Raw genomic sequence first — 22,236 nt, forward strand, 5'->3', positions numbered from 1 at the left:
CAGGGGCCTACTGACCTGTGGCCCCTGTGTTTATGGAGTTTGTTGGAGTGAAGCAAATAGGGCTGGCAGTAAACTTAAAATCATAGAGCTTGTCCTGATTTTTTAAGGAGCAGAAAAGCTGTTAAAATGACAGAATATGAGAGATATGAGAGCTGTTTTAAGGGACTTCAAAGGGACTTTGAAGGTAACCATCATGGTGCCAAAAGTTCTGGAAATCATGAAGAATGAAGAAGAATAGGAAGAACCAAGAATTATTCTGTCTGAAGTAGAAAAAAAAAATGGAAAGAGGCAAAAACAATAGCTATTTGTAACTATTCAAAATACTGGGAAATAGAGGAAACGTCTGAATTTATTTGTAAGACTCAAGATAACAGAGTTAAGACAAGTGGGCAAAAGCTCTGGTAGGTTTCAATGGCATATGAAGAACTTTCTAGCACTCGAAGCTACCCCATCACAGCTTGGCTGCCTCAGGAGGTGTCCATGTACACACAGTGACACTAGGAGAACTCACATCCTGGACCCTTTGTGCTGGGAAGCACGGGTCCACCTCTAGCTCCAGGGGCTATTCATTCAGCAGTTACCTCATCAGTTGTCTATTGCTGCAATCAAACAATCTCAAACATAGTGATCTATATCTATATATATATGTGTGTGTGTGTGTGTGTGTTGTTGTGTTTTTTTGTTTGTTTGTTTGTTTTTTTGAGAGAAAGCACAGAACAGGGAGGGGCAGAAGGTGAGGGAGAGAATCCCAAGCAGGCTCCACGCCAAGCACAGAGCCCAACAACCCTGAGATCATGACCTGAGCTGAAACCAAGAGTTGGACACGTAACCGACTGAGCCTCCCAGGCGCCCCAAACTTAGTGGTTTAAAAATGACAACCATTTCCTTTGCTCACAATTGTGCGGGTGGGCAGTTTGGGCTGGACACCACTGGACAGACTTGCCCAGGGTCATCCTGTGGCTGCCCTTTCAGAGGGACCAAGCACAGGCAAGAGAAAGGCCAGAGAGAGAGTCAGTTCAAGACAGAGGCAAGTTGAGAGGATAATTTCAGAATGGAGAGGATCTGAACCTCTATAGGTGTTAAGGAAAAGAATAGTAGAAAAAAGAAAAGCAAACGTTTTTAGTATCAGAGCCAAAGGAAGAAGGTCCCAATGGGAGCCAGGAGGAGGGGCCAGGTGGTGCTGGAAAGTGTGGAATCTGAGGCAGGGGTGAATAAGTTAGTAGTGGGGAAGAGGAACGGCCATCCTACAGGAAAGCTGGAGAAAGATGGGCAGTGAACAAACACACACCACATAGCCCGGCTTCTCCATGAAATAGATGAGCTTCTGTGTTGACAGCAAGGGAGGAGGACTGCATCCCAAGACCCAGGGCACCGGAAACCGTGAGATACTACTTCCTTTGGACGAATGGGCGGGGAGCTCTTACGAGGGGGTTTCTGAGTCAGAGCTCACACGACTGCCCCACGTTGATACGGGGCCACTTTTCATGGGAGCAGCTGTGTCGGCCCCATTTGTTGGCTCTTACAAGCCTTTCACTGCCTTTGAGCCAACACGTGCAACCTTCTTAATACCATAGTGAGGAGGTGACACCCATTGCCTGTCCTCCTTGTGCAGGCCGGTGTCTCTCTGCCCTAGAACACTAGGTACGCCTGCCCATGAAAGGTTTAGAATTATTGTTATTTTATCTTCAAGAAATAAAAAGCCTCGTTTTAATGTATCACCTCTACTTAAATATATACTTCTATCTTATGCTAAGTCGATGGATATTTCAGAATATGACTTTTTTAAAAAAGATTTATTTGTTTATTATTTGAGAGAGAGAGAGATTGAGAGAATGAGTAGGAGGAGTGGCAGAGGGGGAAGCAGACTCCCCGCTGAGCAGGGAGCCCGATGCGGGGCTCAATCCCAGGACCCTGGGACCATGACCTGAGTGGAAGGCAGATGCTTAACCGCCTGAGCCACCCAGGCACTGGAGTATCAGCCTTCTAAATCACACCTGGTAGAACTTCCTGAGGAACTTAGGCATCTGGGAAGTCAGTGTCAAGGGAGTCCAAGCGAACCTGGCACTCATTTCTACCCTGTCCCGTCGGAGACTGAAACATTACCAGTGACAATCTCTTGTCTGGTGTGAGAAGAAGAGTAAACTTCTTTTAACAGTACTTTTCCTTGGGGATGATTCAGAGTCGAATGTGCTGTGTTTCAGGGGCTTTATGAATACACTTTATGAAGCCAGAACAATTTCCTGAAAGGCAGAGTCTTGGCGTATGAACACCCACAAATGCAGGCCACTCGGTCCTAGTCATAGTTTACTGTTTTTTAAAAGATTTTATTTATTTATCTGAGAAAGAGAGAGAGCAAGCATGAGCAGGGGGCAGAGGGAGAGGGAGAAGCAGAGGGAGGAGCTCGATGTGGGGCTCGATCCCAGGACCCTGAGATCATGACCTGAGCTGAAGGCAGATGCTTAATGGACTGAGACAGCCAGGCGCCCCTCCACACACAACAGTTTTAAGGAGAAGTCCTCTCAGGTCCCTTTGGTCCCTCCTGGTACCACTGTGGAGATGTGTTGGGAGCTCATTACAGCTTCACATCACTACCTAACTTTGTGGGGACAAGTTTGCTCTCCTCACTTCAGAGTGAGCAGAGCACAATCAGGCCTCAGTCAGGTCTTGTGGGAAGAGCGTGCGTCCCCCCCCCCCCCCCCCCCCCGCCTGCTTCTGGTGCCGGGAGCCTGAGCCCTGTGTGACTCATCTGTTGCAGAGATACCCACAGCCCCGGGGGCAGAAGAAGAAGAAAGTGGTGAAGTACGGCATGGGAGGCATGATCATCGTTCTGCTCATCTGCATCGTCTGGTTTCCCCTTCTCTTCATGTCCTTGATCAAATCTGTGGCGGGGGTCATCAACCAGCCCCTGGATGTCTCGGTCACAATTACCCTGGGAGGGTACCAGGTAACTGCTGTGTACCTCCCCCCAGGTCTGGCGCCCCTGCCCACATCTTTCCTGACCACCAGCTACAGGATGTTCAGTTAGCTCTTGCAGCCAGATTCCCCCCTGCATTTTAACTGGTCAGCAAATATGTGACATATGAGATAAAGCACAGAAGACATTGAAAGGGTAGTTCTGTTCTGGTGTGGGGCACCAGAGTAACCACTTCAAAAAGAGATCCCTGAGGCCAGTCGCCATTGGGTACTCAGTGGGTGATGATATACTGTGTAAAGATTTCTCTTTTAACCCAGGATGCAGAGACGAGCCTCGGGAGTGTTGACATCACTGTTTCTTTGTTTTCCAGCCCATTTTCACAATGAGTGCCCAGCAAAGCCAGTTGAAAGTTATGGATCAGCCAAAGTTTAATAAATTTATGAAAGCTTTCTCTAGGGACACTGTAAGTAAATGCGTATAGTAGATGTCTGTGAAGACATTTCATCTAGGTGAGCTTACTGCTTGTCATTTTATTCACTGTTCTGCCATGGCCTGTGGTGGTGGGAAGGACTCTTCAGGGATTACCAGTGGCCATTGGCCACTTGGATAATCTGAGACATTATGTCTGTATTATTGGATATAAGTGTCAATAAACATAATTTTAATTCAGGACATTTTAATGTAAGCTCAACAGATGTAGGTCCTTTTTTATATTTTTAAATGTTTTTAATTGTGGTAGATACTGATCCCTTCGATCAGTAGATCTACTCTGAGAATCTATCTTCAGGGAGTAATTCAAAATTTTGGAAAAGCTCTATGCAGGTACCTGCTTGTGATGGCATGCTCTGTATTGACAAAAGTTGGAAGTAACAGAGGGCTCAACAAGTAGTGACTGGTTGAATAAATTATGGCAAATGTATCGAGTGAATTTGATAGGCACTGGCTTCTCTAGGGTGGTCGGCATGGGAGAAGGGGTCTACCACTTTTCATTTTATTTACATGCTATGCTGTCTGAATATTTTCCAAGAAACTTCTTTTGTAATACAAGATAATCCTTACAAAGACTATGTGTGGCATGCACATTTCTCAAGATAAAACATAAATGAAGAAGAATATATGCTATTATTTTTTATATGATTTCCTACTGCATATAATGGTGATAATATTCTGTTGGCAAAGTTGTGGCTGATGTATTCTTTTCTCTCCACTGCAAACTTACAATAATATGATAAACTGATTTTTCATAATTAAAATTTGCTTTACAATAATACTTTCTTATTTAAAGAAAATGATTAGGCAGACAGATGCTTAGCTCTTTTATGAAATTATCAGCCTATAATGCACACTGCCCAAACTCATCTCAAGGGAGGTGCAGCTCTGAAGGTAGGACCAAGATCTTGTGGGTGGATTAAATTTGACTGTCTCATGAGAGAGAACACCCCAAGAGCTGATAAATTTCCTTCTTAGTGGGGAGGAGAAATGACACCAAATCCGTTGATTTTTCTTTATTAATTGGAATGATTCCATACTTATGCGGGTACTGAGATTGCTTTGTGTAACTGGGGCTGCCCATCCCAGTGCAGAGGGGAACAAAATAGTACCATGGAGCACCAAGGCCATCCACTGTAGAAACTGTCCTTCCAGAGAAGAAATCCTCTTTCTGCAGTCCGTTAATAGGAAGAGTAATCACTTTATTTATTCATCACCATGTATATGATCTACTTATGCATGTGTATTTGTGCACATACAGGGTGCTATGCAATTTCTGGAAAATTATGAAAAAGAAGACATAACAGTAGCAGAACTGGAAGGAAATTCAAATTCTTTGTGGACCATCAGCCCTCCCAGTAAGCAGAAAATGATAGAGGAACTCATGGACCCCAATAGTAGCTTCTCTGTTGTTTTTTCATGGAGTATTCAGAGGTAGTTACTGTCTTTCCATGTATGATTTCCCCCTTTCCCCCCAATCCAAACTCGGGGTGGGGGTGGGAGGCTAGAAGGAAAGAAAAATTCAATTGATGTGGATTTTAGTTGACATTATGCTTTGGGAACATTAATTCGATGCTACAGCTAACCTTTGTGTTTATTAAATAATGATCTGCCTGGGAATCTGGCAAAAATAAGGACTTTTTAGTTTTCCTTTTTCCTACTAACTTCAGTCTCTAAAGAGAGGCTGGCAATGAGTTCTGTGAACAAGAGAGAGAGGTAAAGTGAAAAGGAAAAGGGTAAAGACTTATAAAATGAAAAGTCTGATGACTGTAAGATTTCCCTGAAAGGGTGAATTTTGGTCTTATGAAGAAACGAAGAACTTGCAGCCTCGGAAACCACAATTCTCATTACATCCCCCCAACATGGGGAAACCCTAACAGATCTTTTCTCCACGCGTGGGGTGTGAGAGCAGCCTGGCAGCCCCAGGAGGGGGAGAGCTGAGACTCCTTCTCACCTAACCTGAGCCAATGGCCAGCATGCAGCCACTACTTTGCTCTTTTGTTTTTTAAGTTTTTATTTAAATTCCAGTTAACATACAGCGTGATATTAGTTTCAGATGTACAATATAGTGATTCAGCACTTCCATACAACACCCGGTGTTCATCACAAGTGCCCTAATCCTTAATCCCGTCACCTACTTCACCCATCCCTCCACCCACCTCCCCTCTGATAACCAACAGTTCGCTCTCTGTAGTTAAGAGTCTGTTTCTTGGTTTGCCTCCTTCTCACTTTTTTTTTTCACCTTTGCTCATTTGTTTTGTTTCTTAAATTCCACAGATGAGTGAAATCATATGGTATTTGTCTTTCTCTGACTGACTTGTTTTGCTTAACCTAATACTCTCTAGCTTTATCCACATCTTGGCAAATAACCAGATTTCATTCTTTTTGGTGGCTGAATAATATCTATATCTATATCTATCTAGATAGATAGATATAGATATATATACACACACACACATACACACACACCACATCTTCCTTTTCCATTCCTAAGAGCATGTCTTAGGAAAAGCTCCTGCATTCAAAAACCCATTGTGTTAGTGAAGCACTTGGGGAACCTCGACACAATAAAGTAGTTGAAAGGCTTGGTGTTTGTTTGTTTGTTTGTTATTACAGTCTTGTGGTTCAGGATTCTATGCAAGTTTATTTGGGAAGTCAAGTGATAGGTGCATTTGGGTCCATGATTCCTGGCTTCTAGGATGAAATTAAGAATCATGATAGGAACCTAAGAAACCTCCAATCTAAAATGAATTTCCAAGGAAATAGTAAAGAAAGATTTCAAAGGGGGCTGTTCAGAATTGAAAGAACTCCTTCCTGAATCTTATTTTCTCCTTTAGAATTTACATCCAAAGTTCCTCACATGAAATTCTAGACTGCCAAAAATTTATTTTCTAGCCTTTTCTTTGAAGAGCTACCAAAAAATTAACAACATTAAAGATCAACTTTTGATTGAACATTCTTTTAAAAATGTGCATTCTATTAGTCACCATGGAGACTAACCTCATTGGATCAATATAAAGAGTGTTGCAGAAATTCATACCAGAGCATCAAGATGGTTTCTCTTTTAGTCAGCAGACTGCCTCCTCACCTGCCGTCTGTTTTAAAGGTGTTTATGGCCTCCCTGGGGTTTACTAACTTGGTTGTCTAAGAAGTTGGATGTAAAGGTGAGGTGGACAGAAAAGGTTGGGGTTGACAGTTGTGGACCCAATGAAGACTTGGTGAGATTAATAAAATGAAGAGTCAAATGAATTTTTGAATCTCTCTTCCAGACTTCTGAATAATCACTGACATTGAGCCCTTTTATCTCTCTTCACAGAAACATGAGTCTGGGTGCAAAAGCAGAAATAGCAATGGATAAGCTTTCTTTTCCTCTTAAAAATATTACACGTAAGAATATAGCTAAAATGATAGCCGGCAACAACACAGAAAGTTCAAGAACACCAGTGTAAGTGATTGCTCCTGTTAATTAGCTTTAACAGATGGCTATATCTGGTACAAAATCTCCATTTGCAAATTCACATATGCAAGAAATGCAACTTTCTCCATTCTTCAGTAACTCAAGTGAATTCTACTTGGAGGCCTCGTTGTGTTGCATTAAAGCAGCTCTGTTTTCCTCCCCTCTCACTCTCTGTCCACCTATAGGCCTGGGAGTCCTGATCTTGTCTCTGAGTAGCAAACCTTGTTCTTATCTAAGCTGATTATCTGACCATAATCACCAAAAGCCAGGGAAAGCACCTGGGAGACCCTTCTTCTACTATTACTCCTGACTTGGGCTCACTGAATGCCTGGCTAATGGATGGGGGATGTGGGGAAGACAAGGGGTAAAAGGAAATTTAGGGGGTGGGGAATCTATCTTAATATATTATCCTGCCATATAAGTACTCCACTTCAAACAAAGCCAAGCTGGGATGTTTAGATTCTAATAGGAAAACTAGTAGGAGGGGGGGGAAATGCTATGGGTGCAAAACTGCTAAATGACGTTCACCGGCCAATGTCTAGTTCTGACCTCCAGTCTGTGCTGGCCCCACTTTAATGTGTTGAGTATAAGAACGGCCATGATATAGTCCTCACATGTGTTCCCTAAGACAGCCTTTTTTAATCACTAAAGTTGAAGGAACCTCAAAGATTGTCAGATCTTCCCCCATCATTTCCCCATGAGAGAACAGGCCTAGAAGGACAGAGTGACCTGCTCACATTACTCAGTTTGTCCTCAGCAGAGGGAGGGACAGGTCCAGGCCACCAGTTGTCTCCTTGGGCCTCACTCTTGGCACTAGATAAATTCATGCAGTCTACTTGATTATAGATATAATTATATATCTCCATAGAGTACAGACATAGATCCTAGCAAGAAAGACAGCTCCTTGCTTCAGAAACGGTCACAGACATGGGAAATCTCTGTAGCAGTTTTTAAGGCATTAACTAGTTCATGTACAGAGTTTACCTAAGTATTCGAATAAAACAACTGAATTTGTTTGGCTTCAGAAATTTCTGATTATAATGGAACCCAGAAATTGTGATGACATCACATTGCGTAGAAGTACAAAGACTCACCATTGTTTGTTTGAGATGAGGTCAAAAATAGCAACAAAAAATCAGTTTTATGTGGATAAAACAACTAAAACTTCATTACTGTCCCCCCTTTTTTTCTTAACACACAGGACTATAGAAAAGATCTACCCATATTATGTGAAAGCACCTAGTGATTCAAACTCAAAACCTATAAAGCAACTTTTGTCTGGTAAGGATGAGAAGGAATTGTTTCAGAACTTTTTAAAATCCTTTTATTCAGTGTCTACAGTTTGCATTTTCAGCCTTTCTCAAGCTGCTTTCCAGTTTTCTTTCCCTGTGAGACACGGCTTACAGGAAGCATGAGACTCCCAGCTGCGGTCACCAGCCAGAAGGATCCAGTCAGGCACCAGCAGCCATATTCTTCATGGTTTTCATTGATATAGAACGTGATTGGCTTAAATCCACATTTAGCAGCTTTGGTTACTGATTCATCAGTTTGTTTCTATTAGCATCCATCTCTTTGGCAGAAATGGCCTTATGCAATATTAAATATGAAAGCCCCACAATAAGAATAATAAAAATGGAGCAGGAAATCTACTTGATTCAGCCCACGGATGGTTAAGTATCAATGTTAGTCTCTAGGGACTGTGTTTACCCAAAACAACGATGATGATAGGATGTTGATGCTTGGGGATTCTTAAGCATTAATTACTAAGCATTGTTTGACTTCATCAATTGCCTGGATCAGAGCAGATGTGTACATGTGATAAAGGTAGAAGGACAAAGCAGTTATCCAAGTCATGGTCACTCCTTTGTCAACGTGGGTTGCTCATGGTCACCAGGCAGTGTGTCAGGCACTGGAGACCAGGCTCCAGTGGTCTGATTAGATGTAAGTAAACAACTGGAAGCCCCCATTGAGATCACCAGAAGTAGAGGCAGGATAGAGGTTCAGAAGACAAGCATGGGTGGGTCCCACATCTCTATGCTTTTCTTCCTCAACAGTCAAAAATACATATGTCTTACACGGTAATTGTGAGATGCCTTGAGAACTTTGGTATTTCCATTTCAGTCCAAATAGTTCTAGAAATGCTTAGTCCAAGAGCACAAATTGCTCAACCATGAGTCATTCCCTCTGAAATGCTTCTGTCCGTCAGTGGTCCCTTCACAGCTGCTGAACCTCATCAGATGATCCCGCAAGCCTGCTAGGGCACTCCTTCAGCTGCCTCCCTCTCCCTGGCAATGGGTCTCAAATTTCCCCCATTCCCCCCACTTCCTTTCAGCTTCAGGAAGATGGGGCTCCTCCCTGCAGGGTCAGCCTCACTTTGTGCCTAGATTCCCAGCCCCTCCCCACCCTTATTTTCCCCTTTCTCAGCCACATGTTCTGTGCTCCGCAAACACAGGCCTATTGGCTGTGAGTCATCTGAGGTCCAGCCAATGACTTCTTGTCCAGACCACATGGTCTTGGTGCTCTTGGGTCCTGCCAACCCAACAGCTTCTCTAATGATCTTTACCTAGTTATGTCTGATCTTTAGCACAGGTTGGTGGCTATTGCCAATCTATAAAGGAGGAAACTGAGGCTCAGGGTGTGAATTACTCAGCAGAGGTTATACAGCCAGTATGTGAATAAACTAGATTCAAACCTAGGCCAGATGTTCCCTCTCAGAACCCTCTAGACTTCAGAACCAAGATTCTTTTTGTTCCTGAGCATTCTGGGTGGTTCACATTTGTCCTGGGTAAGGGTTTCTTTCTCTTTACCAGTTTCCTGCCTCACTCTCCATCAGTCCATACATCCATCCATCCATCCATCCATCCATCCATCCATCCATCCATCCAATCCATCCATCCATCCATCCATCCATCCATCCATCAAATAGACATTCATTACCAGGCACTGTCCCAGATTCCTCTGATCCAGGAATTTAGCAGGAAATAATGCAGACACAGCCCCTAGCCTCACAGTCCACCACCAGGACTCTCAACGGAGACCCTATTATCATTGACAGGGGTGGTATTTTCTTAGAAAGACTTGCTCAGAGAACTCCCAAGCTTTTTTCCACCCTTTTACTATTCTTTTATATTGACTCTGTGATCCAACAAAAGCAATCATTAATCACATATCATGGATTTTCAGAACTTTACTGAGCTTCATGCCACCAAGCCTTCCTGAACTAGCCTCCTCTCCCCCTCCATCTCCACTTACTGAGGTTCACACTCTGCAAAACTCAGCTCAGAAGCCGTCTCCTCTGCGAAGCCCTCCTGGATCCTACCAAGCAGATGTAGTCTCCCCATGCTAACAACCTCATCGGTGCAGGTCCTATAGTGCCCATAAGTCCCACTTGTATACATGGCCTGTTCCCGTTGAGATATGGAATCATGCTGTACTCAACTTTGTAACCCTTATCACTTGACAGAGTGTCTCCCTCTTCAAAGACATGCAATAAATGCTGGTAATAAGATTGAATTAGTCAAATGACTAAAAAGTCCGTGATTTGGGTTTTTAAATGTCTAACTAGTTGTTTGGAATTATCAGCAAAGACACTCAGGTGATGGGTCTTCCCTCTCTCCTGTGATGTGTCTGCCATGCTCACTCAGCAGCAGTGAGCTACATGTCTCGTGACAAGGAGAAACTTTATGTACACTTAGGGCCCACTTTTCTTTCTCTACTCACATTGTTACCATGTCCCTGTGTCCTACTCATCCTGGCACCATATGCTATGAACAGTAGTAACTAGGTTTTGCCATCGGAGGACTGCTAATTGCATTAAATCCTAATAGTCTCATGCTAACTTGATTTCATTTTTCTCCTCTTCCAGAAAATAATTTCATGAATATCACCATCATTTTGTCCAGAGACAATACAACTAAATCTAACAGTGAGTGGTGGGTTCTCAACCTGACTGGCAATAGAATATTCAATCAGCATGCCCAGGCCTTGGAACTGGTGGTCTTCAATGACAAAGTCAGCCCCCCAAGTCTGGGGTTCTTGGCTGGCTACGGGTAAGAACTTATTTTACAGTTAACAGTTACAAGAGTCTACTTCTGTATCATATAAAGTTGAGGATGGGAAGCCTTGTCTCTTCCTAGAATTCTTGAACTTAATAGCTGCAACATTAAAATTCATAGGTCGCTGGCCCTTCATTTTAAAAAATGAAGAACCGGAGTTCCAAAGAAGTCAAAATGCCTGATGTCAGTAACACCCTTAAGGACAGGTCTAGAAGTCCTATGTCCAGTTTCTTCACTCTACACCTTCCTGTTATGTTTGAGGCCACTAAGTGTTTAAACATAGAAATTGAGGTAAGGTTACCTCTTTTCTGTTTAGATTGTCTTCTGACCTTAGCAGACATGGCCTCAGTCAGACGGCGCAGTTTGGGACATGGTCCAATGTCCAGAATGGTCTGAAGCTACCGTTTCACAGTTTTCTGATCCTTAAGTGCTAGGACACATACATCCCCAACAAGACACGAACGTCTGTTAAAAAATCATTGTCTATGCAAAATTGTATTTTTAAAAATAAAGAGCTAGGTGCAGAAAAGTGTATATAGTACAATGGCATTTCTACCAAATATATTATGTGGTTTCTTTATATAATATATGCAGTAAAACTACCTGAAGTTCATCCATGAAACTGTTAATACTGGTCATTTCCAGACTTGAGATTTTTTTTTTTAATTTTCATTTTTTAAGTCTTATAGTTCTGTAAGGGAAAAACTTCAAGCTTTGATAAGTTTATCATATCTTCATAGAATTGGAAGGAAATACTGTTTGTTTGTTTTCTCTTAGATGTGTTCTATTAACTGTATTTAACTGATAGATACAATTTCTACTTATTTTTTTTTTCAGTATCATGGGATTATATGCTTCAGTTGTCCTCGTGATTGGGAAGTTTGTCCGCGAATTCTTCAGTGGGATTTCTCACTCCATCATGTTTGAAGAGCTTCCAAATGTGGATCGAATCCTGAAGTTGTGCACAGATATTTTTTTAGTTCGAGAGACAGGGGAACTGGAATTAGAGGAAGATCTCTATGCCAAATTAATATTCCTGTACCGCTCACCGGAAACCATGATCAAATGGACTAGAGAAAAAACAAATTGATACTTTAAGACACAGACTGCAAATCAAGTTAACATTTGAATTTTTTAAAAAGCACAATATTCTCCTAAGAGCTAAGCATTTCTAGTTGGACGGAAATGGTTTCTCTTCTGACAGGTGTTCAAAGGGAGCTGACTTCCTTTTGCAGTCTAAGCTACCTTGCAAATGAAGGCGCTGTTGAAAAAGTTATTTGTAATTCCATTTCTCCAAAATCAGGGCTACTTGTTTTATGTTTTAGTCAACAGTGTCTTGCATTCTGATTGACTATGCAAAGGAGTCACTTATGGGTCTCCTCCCTCAGAGAAACAGGAGAGAAGAAGGAAGAAAGAAAGACACCCATGTTTTTCTGCGCGGGGACCTGAAGAGATCCTATAATGGCGAACGCCGCGCTCTGTCGCCACGGGGAAGCTGCTGTGAGGAGAACAGATGGCCTCAGCACACCCCGAAAATACGCAACAGCAAGAGGAGGCTGAAACTCCTGAACGGATTTCTAGCGGGAAACGAGAAAGGGAGCCAAGGACCCATGAAGATACCAGAGGAAGGATAAGCCTCATTCTAAGCAAAAAGTTAACGCTAGTGACACTCTTACTGCCTTATCTTAACTGAAGACTAATAAAAAATCTTTCCATTTAACACCAGTGACTTCTCAGGAAAAAAAAAACAACAACAACAGCAAAACAAATATGTGGACACCGGCTTTGTTGAGGCCCAGCTCGTGACTCTCTTCAGTGGTGGTGGCTGTCCTGCTTCAGTCACTGCTCCTCGTCAGACGTCAGACGCAGGCTCCAGGCAGAAGGATAAAAATGGTGCCCAGCTGGGCGTGGAATGAATACTCTGACTTTGTAACTCTTTACTAACTGAGGTCATGAACGCTCTTCTACCTTTCCCCATCCCTCAACACGCTTTTTCCCATTTCGATGATTTAAGGCAATGGTGTTTTCCAGTATGTGACATTTTCCTTCCTGTTTTTCAGGTATATCAAAAGTTTACATATTCCAATTCACATTTTTACATCCGAGACGGGTTTTTTAAGTTCATAATTATGAAAGAAATATGTATATTGAGCTTGGGGAAATAAAAAATGGCCTTTTCTTAAATTATTATTATTGGTAATACAACCTCTTCATTAAATAACAATGTAGCATGAAAATTTATGATTGAAATGTAGTTTTCATTCCGTATTAAAATACAGTTTGTGAGGAATCATCGAATGGACTAGAATACGTCAAAAAAAATGATCCTATGTAGTTTGGGTTCAGGACTGACTTAAAATAAAGCACATCTTGCAAAGTCATTTCAAGAATATTCTTCATTCTGCCTCTTTTGCATTAAGTAGGAAAAATGATTGTTTTCAATACTGTGTACAAAGTGTTAAAAAAAATCAACTGAGAAGAATTCACTTCTTGGTGGATTTGTCTTTCTCATGCAAATAATAAGATTATATTATTCTATGTGAATAATATAAGCAGGACACAAATGGTAACTAATTTCCAAAAGTTATGGTGAATATGGAGCTGTTCAGTGGCTTCTAGAAAACTAGTGCATATTTGTTCTTCAAACGTGAAAGCCAACATACTTCCACACTTCGGAAATCAACTCCTCCAGTCATCATAGCAATAAACTCAGACTACTGGGGCACCTGAGTGGCTCAGTCGTTAAGTGTCTGCCTTCAGCTCAGGTCATGATCCCAGGGTCCTGGGATCGAGCCCCACATCGGGCTCCCTGCTCTGCGGGAAGCCTGCTTCTCCCTCTCCCACTCCCCCTGCTTGTGTTCCCTCTCTCGCTGTGTCTCTCTCTGTCGAATAAATAAAATCTTAAAAAAAAAATTTTTTTTTTAAATAATAAACTCAGACTACTTAGGGGAACTCTTTGGACCACGTTCTGATTTCCCAACAACAGCAAGAATCACTGTGCATATTTCTGGTTGTGAATTCTTTCTTTTAAAGATGTCAACTCAAGGGAATTTCCAGAGAGTGCGTTGACACATTTAGGAAAGAGGAGAAGTAGGCAAAGCTCCTGAGAAGAAAGTGTAAAGTCAAAGTATACCAGAATGGTAATGTTCCTCAAGAGAACAAGTTCCAAGGTTCAAGAAAAAGCTTCCCCATGTGTCAGAGGGGAAAATGTCAAAGGAAATCTAAAAGATAGAAATAAAGAAATGTAGAAGGGAAGTGCTTCTTCCAGGGAGGGCTGTGGAGGCTAGAGTGGAAATGGCAGATAGTGAGGAGGTCTTCCAGTGCTGGCCCGGCCACCGTGAGGCAGGGAACCCCCAGGCCAGCAGGTCACTTCCCCGTTCAGCCTTGTGTATCCGACAACATGAAGGGGTCGTTCTCCGGTACGCAGCCACATTCTAAGCCCTGGCCCAATAGACGCTCCTTGTGAGAGCGGCCTGCCACCTTAGATTGGGTTCTCTGGAGATAGCCTCTGAAATGAACAGCCACCAAGGACATTTGGGCCACAGTCCCGGGAGTTACAGTGGTCAGCGAGGAAGGCAGGATCAGGCAGAGGGGCAAGCTGCCCCACCATGCAGCTGCAGATGAGCTCTGGTCACAGCTGCTGCATTTACCTCGTTACTCTTCAGTCTGGGTGTGCAGCACTGAGTCCCCCAGGGACCCCTGAGCACCAGCATATTCCTCCCACCCCCGCTGTACAGCCACGGCCCTCCCCTCTCTGGTGGCCTGGGCCAGTTATCCCTGTCCATAACGTGACCCTGTGCATAAGGTGATCCCATCTATAAGGTGGGGTGACCCTGTCCCTTGCCAGAACTCTCTTATTGTCCTTCTAGTTTAATTATCCTTTCTAAAATAATTATTTTCATTTTTCACTAGTTTTCAAATCCTGATTTCTATTGTTCTTTAATATCGTCTGTTATTTTCTTAATCTATTCTAGTTCATCTTGAAATCTTGGGTTATAGTTTCTATCCATTTTGCGGGGATGTCTTTCTGGTAAACTGTTTTTGTCTCTAAGGACCTGATCCTGTTCTTATTCTTTTTTACTGATAAGAATTTGATACAGTATTTAAGTGCAGCCCTTTTCTGTGGCTCTTGTGTGTGTGACCTTAGTCTCCTTAACTTTTGGGTAGGGGGATGGCTCCTTTAGCTCCTTGACTCTGGAGCCCACGGTTCTGGAGTGTCCACAAATGCGCCCTCCTTTCTGAGGCCCCTGGCACTGCTCTCCCCACCCACCCTCCATGGGCCTCTCTCCCCAGTTGTACCTGTTCTGCCCCCTCGATTCCAAGCAGTGTCCCCGCATCAGGGAGCCTGGTGCTGAGAGGCAGTTTCAATCGGTTCGTTTTGAGAGTTTGCAGGCCCTGTTGCCATGAGGGGCTCTCGATCTGGCTCCACCAGAGGATCTATTGCTTCTCTCCTCTGCCTCCTGCATCAGGGATGCTCCACACACGTCTTGCTGCTATCGTGAAGTCGGTAGGGTTTGTCCTTGCTGGCCTCATTTTGGGGGGAGCAGGGAAGGAAAAAGAGTGACTGAGGAGGCACCAGACACCAGGCTTCTCCTGCCTTTACCTGCCCTAATTCCTCTAAACACAGCCTGTCAACACAGTATTCACCAAGGAAGCACACATTTAATTTCACAGCTAGAGATGACAGCCTGACATCTCGTTGGCCTGCTTACGTGAATTACTCGGCAGAAAGGTCCATTGGAACACTCAGTGTGCACGAGTGACTGGTTCTCAGGAGCCTACATTGTTTGGAGTAAGAGGTATTTAAAAAAAAAATAATCTATTTTTAATTGCTTTAAGTCATAAATATCTGTGGTTATGTTCACACGTATTTTTATTTATCGAATTTTTCTGTCCATTTATCCTGCTCCTATTTTCAAGGGGTGGTTGGTAATCTCCCCTATAGTTAATGTGCATTTTACTTTAGAAATTTTGACTTCTGCCTTTCTTATTCCTTTTCTTTTCTTTTCTTTTGTGTGTGTGTGTGTGTGTGTGTTATTCTTTATTCTAATTTTCTGAGTTGCGCACAGAAGTCCTTATTTTTCTTTCCAATGGTAGCTATGGAAGGCTATATACAGGGTGTCCCAGAGCAGAATTGGAAATGCTCCAAGCTCACAGAAATCATCAGTTAAAAGTTTAATTATTTAAATATTGCATGCTTATTCAGCTTTGTGTATTTTTTAAAGATTTTATTTAATTTTGAGAGAGAGAGAGAGAGAGCGGAGGGGGGCAAAGGGAGAGAGAGAATTTTAAGCAGACTCCCCGCTGAGCATGAAGCCCTATGTGGAGCTCGATCCCACGACCCTGAGATCATGACCTGAGCTGACATCAAGAGTCGGAAGTTTAACTGACTGAGCCACCCAGGCGCCCCCTCAGCTTTGTAAATTTTGACTATTACGTTTTAGTGTTTATCCCACACGTGCAACGGTGAGGGTGGCCTCCCCCAGACCAGTGGCCAAAGAGATGAGGCCCCCGCGTGGCTCACCTCACCTCCATCACTCGTGAGGTGGTGAGTCAGGGGTGCAGGCCAGCCTGTGCATTCCTGTTCTTGAACAATCTGCAAATGCAGCCCTTACAGTTGCTCCTGCTCAGGGTTTGCAATCTGAAGACGGACTAGAACCGTCAGCACTACATTGTGGTAACTTGAATGCATCAAAAAAGATAGTAGCATCTTAACAGGTTAAATAATTCTCCTTTATAGCGTTGCCTTTTCCAAGCCTGTGGTATTCATACTTTTTTTTTTGAATGTCAATTTTTTTTATTATTATGTTATGTTAACCACCATACATTACATCATTAGTTTTTGATGTAGTGTTCCATGACTGTTTGCGTATAACACCCAGTGCTCCATGCAGAACTTGCCCTCCTCAATACCCACCACCAGGCTAACCCATCCCCCCACCCCCCTCCCCTCTAGAACCCTCAGTTTGTTTCTCAGAGTCCATAGTCTCTCATGGTTCGTCTCCCCCTCCGATTTTCCCCCCTTCATTTCTCCCTTCCTGCTATCTTCTTCTTCTTCTTTTTTTTTTTTTTTACATATACTGTATTATTTGCTTCAGAGGTACAGATCTGTGACTCAACAGTCTTGCGCAATTCACGGCGCTCACCATAGCACATACCCTCCCCAGTGTCTATCACCCAGTCACCGCATCCCTCCCACCCCACCACCCACTCCGGCAACCCTCAGTTTGTTTCCTGAGATTAAGAATTCCTCATATCAGTGAGGTCATATGATACATGTCTTTCTCTGATTGACTTATTTCACTCAGCATAATACCCTCCAGTTCCATCCACATCGTTGCAAATGGCAAGATCTCATTCCTTTTGATGGCTGCATAATATTCCATTGTATATATATATACCACATCTTCTTTATCCAAAGCCATTAAAGTTTAAATCTGCATAAGACTTTGGGACCCTTTATGTTTTCTTCTACAGAAGACTAAGTTCTGTGCCAGAGACTTTTACGGGTGGGTTTCCATTTCACGGCATTCCAGAAGAAAGGCGTGTATTGATGGCACAAGTGGGGCCAAAGATGGTGAGGAGAGGGGAGGGAAGTGCTGAGGGTCCCGGTGGGAAGTTGTGGAAAGAGAAGAGCTTCTGAAATCATTCCAGGACTCTGGGACCAGCCACTGACTTTGTTTCAGGTGTTCAGGGAAAGCCTGATAAAAATCCCTAGCCCCTTGCACCCAGACCCTACCCTATCACAGTGAGCCCAAAAAAGATAGCTAGAGACAAGTGCACCAACCACTCATATAATAATAACAATAACAATAATAATAATAATAGGAAGAAGAAGGGAAAGAATGAGTTGATTGGCAGTGACTCATTATTATGGGCCAAACCCTGTGGTAAAAGCCTAAGGAATCAGAGACATAGAGAAGCTTAGCTACCTGCCCAGAGCATAGCTGGAGCCAGGACTTGATTCCTCTCCCTTGGGAATACTGCCTGCCCCGCCTGACTCGCAGCCTTCCTGTTAGAACCTGCCTGCTTTGCTGGAGCGCACCTGTTGTCCAGACCCCAGCCTCCTGTCGGAACCCCGGCATCCCACTGGAAAGTCAGCCTCCACTGGAACCCCACCTTCCCGCTGGAAGCCCAGCATCCTGTTTGAACCCCAGCCTCCTGTGGGCACAACCTCTCCACTAAAGTCTCCTTGTCATCAGCCTCTGTTCCTGCCTGACCTAGCCTTGGTCAGCCCTCCACTGTGCTGTCAGTGTGAGCACCCCCACGTGTCAGACCTCACTGGACCCCTAGATTCCTGAATACTTTTATGGTATATTTGGTGTAAGGTTAGGTATGACCGAGCAGTTCTTCCCCAATCCCATCTCTGTGGCCCCACAATATTTCCTTCCCAGGCTACTGAGTTTTGGGGGTGGGAGCAGGGAATGCACAGTGAGATGCACTCTTTCCCACATGGAGATATCACTGAACTTCTCACATAATGGGAGAAAGGGTGATGGAGGTGACTCCCTCTGCCCCTCACCCAGGTAGGTAGGCATACTCAAGTCAAACATGGGCATTTGGTAAAGTTTTAGGATCTCTCTGATTTCTTTTTCAACCTAAAAATCTGATTTTTGTGCTTGATGGCCTGGTCATTCTCTATTCTTTGATAGTAATAAATTAGCTCAGATGAATAGGATAATGCTACAGATATGGGCAATATAGAAAAATACTACCGTAAGGATCAATGATTTAATAGACTGTGACTTTTCAAGAAATCACCAAAGTGAGACTAGAGGAATATCATTTGACATGGACAGTTGGCTGGATTTTATATTGCCCTTCACCAATTACCCCATTTCACTCACACTGACAGAAGCATACAAGCTTCAGAGCCAGTACTGTCAAAGGGAAGACAACCCACCCCTCCCCTCCTGTCCCAGGGACTCTCAGGCCTGGGCTTACCTGGATAAGTCAAGCCCAGAGTCCCTCCAGAGTCTGGGCACTTGCTCTCAACCATATGTAGGAAAAGAACTTTCTTGAGCCACCGAGATATCATCCTTCCCTTGGGCAAGTCTATTCCTTGGATCAGCCAAAACGCAAGGAGAAAGGGAGATCAATCATGTTCCAGAATGGAGGTGGTCTCTCTATTCCCAACTGTGATGGACTTTCCAGAAGATCATTTGAAAGAGAGGGTGGCTCTCCTGTCGCTCCTTTACTGTGTCTTCCAAAGACGCAACCAGCCTGTGCTGACATTTTAGTGGGGGCAAGCCCCTTGCTGAGGGCTTCACATGGATTATCTCTTTTAGTGCTCATAGCAAACCCAGGGTAGGTATTGTTTTTCTCATTTGTAAAATGAGAAACTAAGGCACAAAGAGTTTAAATGTTTTTCCCAGTGTGGCATAGCCAGTGTTCATAACCCATGCTTCCCACCATGCTCGGAACCACCATATTATGTAACCAAATCCCCCACCCCCCGGGGAATCTCCTAGTTACAAAGAAAGTCAATATGAACATAGACAAGGGAAAATATATGAAAACCTGGAAAAAGATTATTCCCAAGTAACCTTTTCACATGTGAAATAAAGTACTGGTCTTAATATCATGATCATTTATAAAATGTTCGTCTCTTCCTTACCCAATTCTTGCATGCTGTCCTGACTTATCCCTTTGTATTTGCATGTGGACTTAATGTTTTCAACAAAGGGGTTAGTTGGTCAAGATGAGATTATTAATGTACTTGAGAAATGTATCTGCACAAGGTGACGTGATTTCTGTAGGTGTCAGTTATTGAAGAAAAGCCACCCAGTGAAATAAATTAATGTTGCTCATCTGAATCACAGCCCTTCCAGCCGGGTGTAGGAGAAAGTAACAGTGTGGCATGTCTGAACCTGCTGCCATCAGACAGCCCATGGAGGGGACAGGAACTATAGGCTGGAGGATGGGGAGTGGAATCGGTCTAGCTGTCATGGCCTCCTTATGCCTGGCAGGGCCAGTCATTTTGTCTGGATATGCTCATTTTTTTCAGCCCCCCAGACCTACCCTTTCCATCTACTGTGCTTTTATATCTAAGCTCTACCCTTGAAGAAAGCCTTAAATCTTCCACAGTTCCAGTGTAGTAGCAGACTGTTAGTCTCCAATCTAGTAACTAGAAAGAACCCCATGAGATCTATAGATTGTGTTCTCTGGAATGGGTCCTATCAAAGGGTATAAACACTGCAATTTGTAGTTTGATATGTTTAGCATCTTGTAAATGATTAAGCTTCTATTTCCTTTGTAATCTTTCCAAAATCAGAAAGTTTGAGCTCATAATGATAAATGAATAATCAAACAGGCATTGTTTTCCTAATAAAGCAGAGATATCTGACTGTGATTGGTTTCTCACCTCTAACCTCATGCCTCAGCAACTCCTGGAACTATTCCATATGCAACAAGCCAATTCTACACCTCTGAAGCACATCAGATAATTGAGTGGAGTTTACAAAAACATGCACATTCTCAGGTTTGCAATCCCCTCAGGGCTTTGTCAACCCAAACCTGAGGATGTGGGGCCCGAACAGCTTGAGTCTTAAATGCTCAAAGGGTCATTCTGATTTTTAAATAAGTTTGAAATTACTCGCTTTGGAGAACCCTGCCCCCATGGAGGTGACATTCTAATGAAAACAAAACAAAAAAACAGCAAAAGCAAATAATACATGTTGAGAATTTAGGGAGGCCCAATGAAGAACCCTTGTTTTGCCTTCTTGGACTCTAAAACCAGCTCTGAAGCAAGAGGAAAGGGAGGGACAGTGGAGAGACTAAGATGTCACCTGTCCCCTTCACAAAAACTAACTCAAAATGGATCACAGACATAAAGGTAAAACAGAAAGCTGTAAAGCTTCTAGAAGATAACATAGGAGAAAACCTACCATGACCTTGGGTGTGTCAAGGGCTTTTTAGATACAACACCAAGGGCACAATCCATGAAAGAAATCATTGATAAGCGAGATGGATTTCATTAACGTTAAAAACTAGTCTTTGAAAGATAATGTCAAGAGGATTAGAAGACAAGCCACAGACTGGGAGAAAATCTGCAAAAGACACATCTAATAAAGGACTGTTTCCAAAATGTATGAAGAACAATAAAAAATAAACCTGATTAAAAAGTGGGCCAAAGGGCGCCTGGGTGGCTCAGTTGGTTAAGCGACTGCCTTCGGCTCAGGTCATGATCCTGGAGTCCCGGGATCGAGTCCTGCATCGGGCTCCCTGCTCGGCGGGGAGTCTGCTTCTCCCTCTGACCCTTCCCCCTCTCATGCTCTCTCTCTATCTCATTCTGTCTCTCAAATAAATAAATAAAATCTTAAAAAAAAAAAAAAAGTGGGCCAAAGACCTTAACAAGTACCTCACCAAAGATCTACAGATGGCAAATAAGCATATGGAAAGATATCAACCTCATTATATATCATGAGGGAAATGCAGATTGAAAGAGCAGTGAGATACCACTACACACCTACTAGAATGGCCAAAATTAAGAACACTGATGCCACCAAATGCTGGCGAGGGTGTGGAGCGACAAGAACTCTCATTCATTGCTGGTGGGGATGCAAAATGGTACAGCCACTTGGCAAGACCGTTTGGCAATTTCTTACAAAACTAAACATACTCCTACCACATGATTCAGCAATCACAATCCTTGGTATTTACCCAGAAGAGTTGAAAACTTTTGTCCACACAAAAACCTGCGCATAGCAGCTTTAGCATCACTGTCAAAACTTGGAAGCAACTGTGATTACCTCTGGTGGGTGAATGATACATCCGGACAATGGAATATTATTCAACATTAAAAAAAAAATCTATCAAACCATGAAAAAAAATGGAGGAAACTTAAATGCATATTATTAAGTGAAAGAAGCCAGTCTGAAAAGGCTATATTTATGGTATGATTCCAACCATATGACTTTCTGGAAAAGACAAAATTATGGAGGTAGTAAAGAGGTCAGTGTTGCCTGGGGTGAGGTGGGGAAGGGGTATAGTGGGGAGAGATCAACAGATGGAGCACAGAGGCTTTTTAGGGCATGCCGTTTATGATACTGTAATGATGGATACAAGTCATTGAACATTTGTCCAAATCCATGGAATGTAAAAACCAAGGGTGAACCCTAATGTAAATGATGGACTCTGGGTGATTATGATGTGTCATTTGTAATAAATCCACCACTCGGGTGGGGGGCAAGGATAATGAGGGAGACTGCGCAAGTGTGGGGGCAGCGAGTACATGGGAATGTGATTGGGTGTACTTTCTATTTGAGTCCCCACAAAGTGGCAGTGTTAGCCCTGAGCTACAGTAACTGCTTCCACTGTCC

General features: G+C 43.2%; 1 protein-coding gene and 1 pseudogene across 3 annotated transcripts in view; one reads left to right on the plus strand and one right to left on the minus strand.

Moving 5' to 3' along the window:
• The window catches only part of PIEZO2 (piezo type mechanosensitive ion channel component 2), a 503,601-nt gene extending 490,305 nt beyond the window's left edge, over positions 1 to 13,296 (plus strand). For all 3 annotated transcript variants that reach the window (XM_064578003.1, XM_064578004.1, XM_064578002.1), the window contains 7 exons: positions 2,756 to 2,944; positions 3,285 to 3,377; positions 4,665 to 4,837; positions 6,720 to 6,848; positions 8,062 to 8,141; positions 10,726 to 10,909; positions 11,753 to 13,296. In XM_064578003.1, coding sequence (XP_064434073.1) covers positions 2,756 to 2,944; positions 3,285 to 3,377; positions 4,665 to 4,837; positions 6,720 to 6,848; positions 8,062 to 8,141; positions 10,726 to 10,909; positions 11,753 to 12,005 — 1,101 coding nt within the window. In that variant the 3' untranslated portion in view covers positions 12,006 to 13,296. The remainder of the gene's footprint in view (positions 1 to 2,755; positions 2,945 to 3,284; positions 3,378 to 4,664; positions 4,838 to 6,719; positions 6,849 to 8,061; positions 8,142 to 10,725; positions 10,910 to 11,752) is intronic.
• LOC123840816 (protein FAM246B-like) overlaps positions 11,914 to 22,236 on the minus strand; it is a 38,607-nt pseudogene continuing 28,284 nt past the window's right edge.

Source organism: Mirounga angustirostris, unplaced genomic scaffold (genome assembly GCF_029215605.1).
Source record: "Mirounga angustirostris isolate CCGP_5_RB_7025 unplaced genomic scaffold, mMirAng1.0.hap1 SCAF_14, whole genome shotgun sequence".
NCBI classification, from domain to species: Eukaryota; Metazoa; Chordata; class Mammalia; order Carnivora; family Phocidae; genus Mirounga; species Mirounga angustirostris.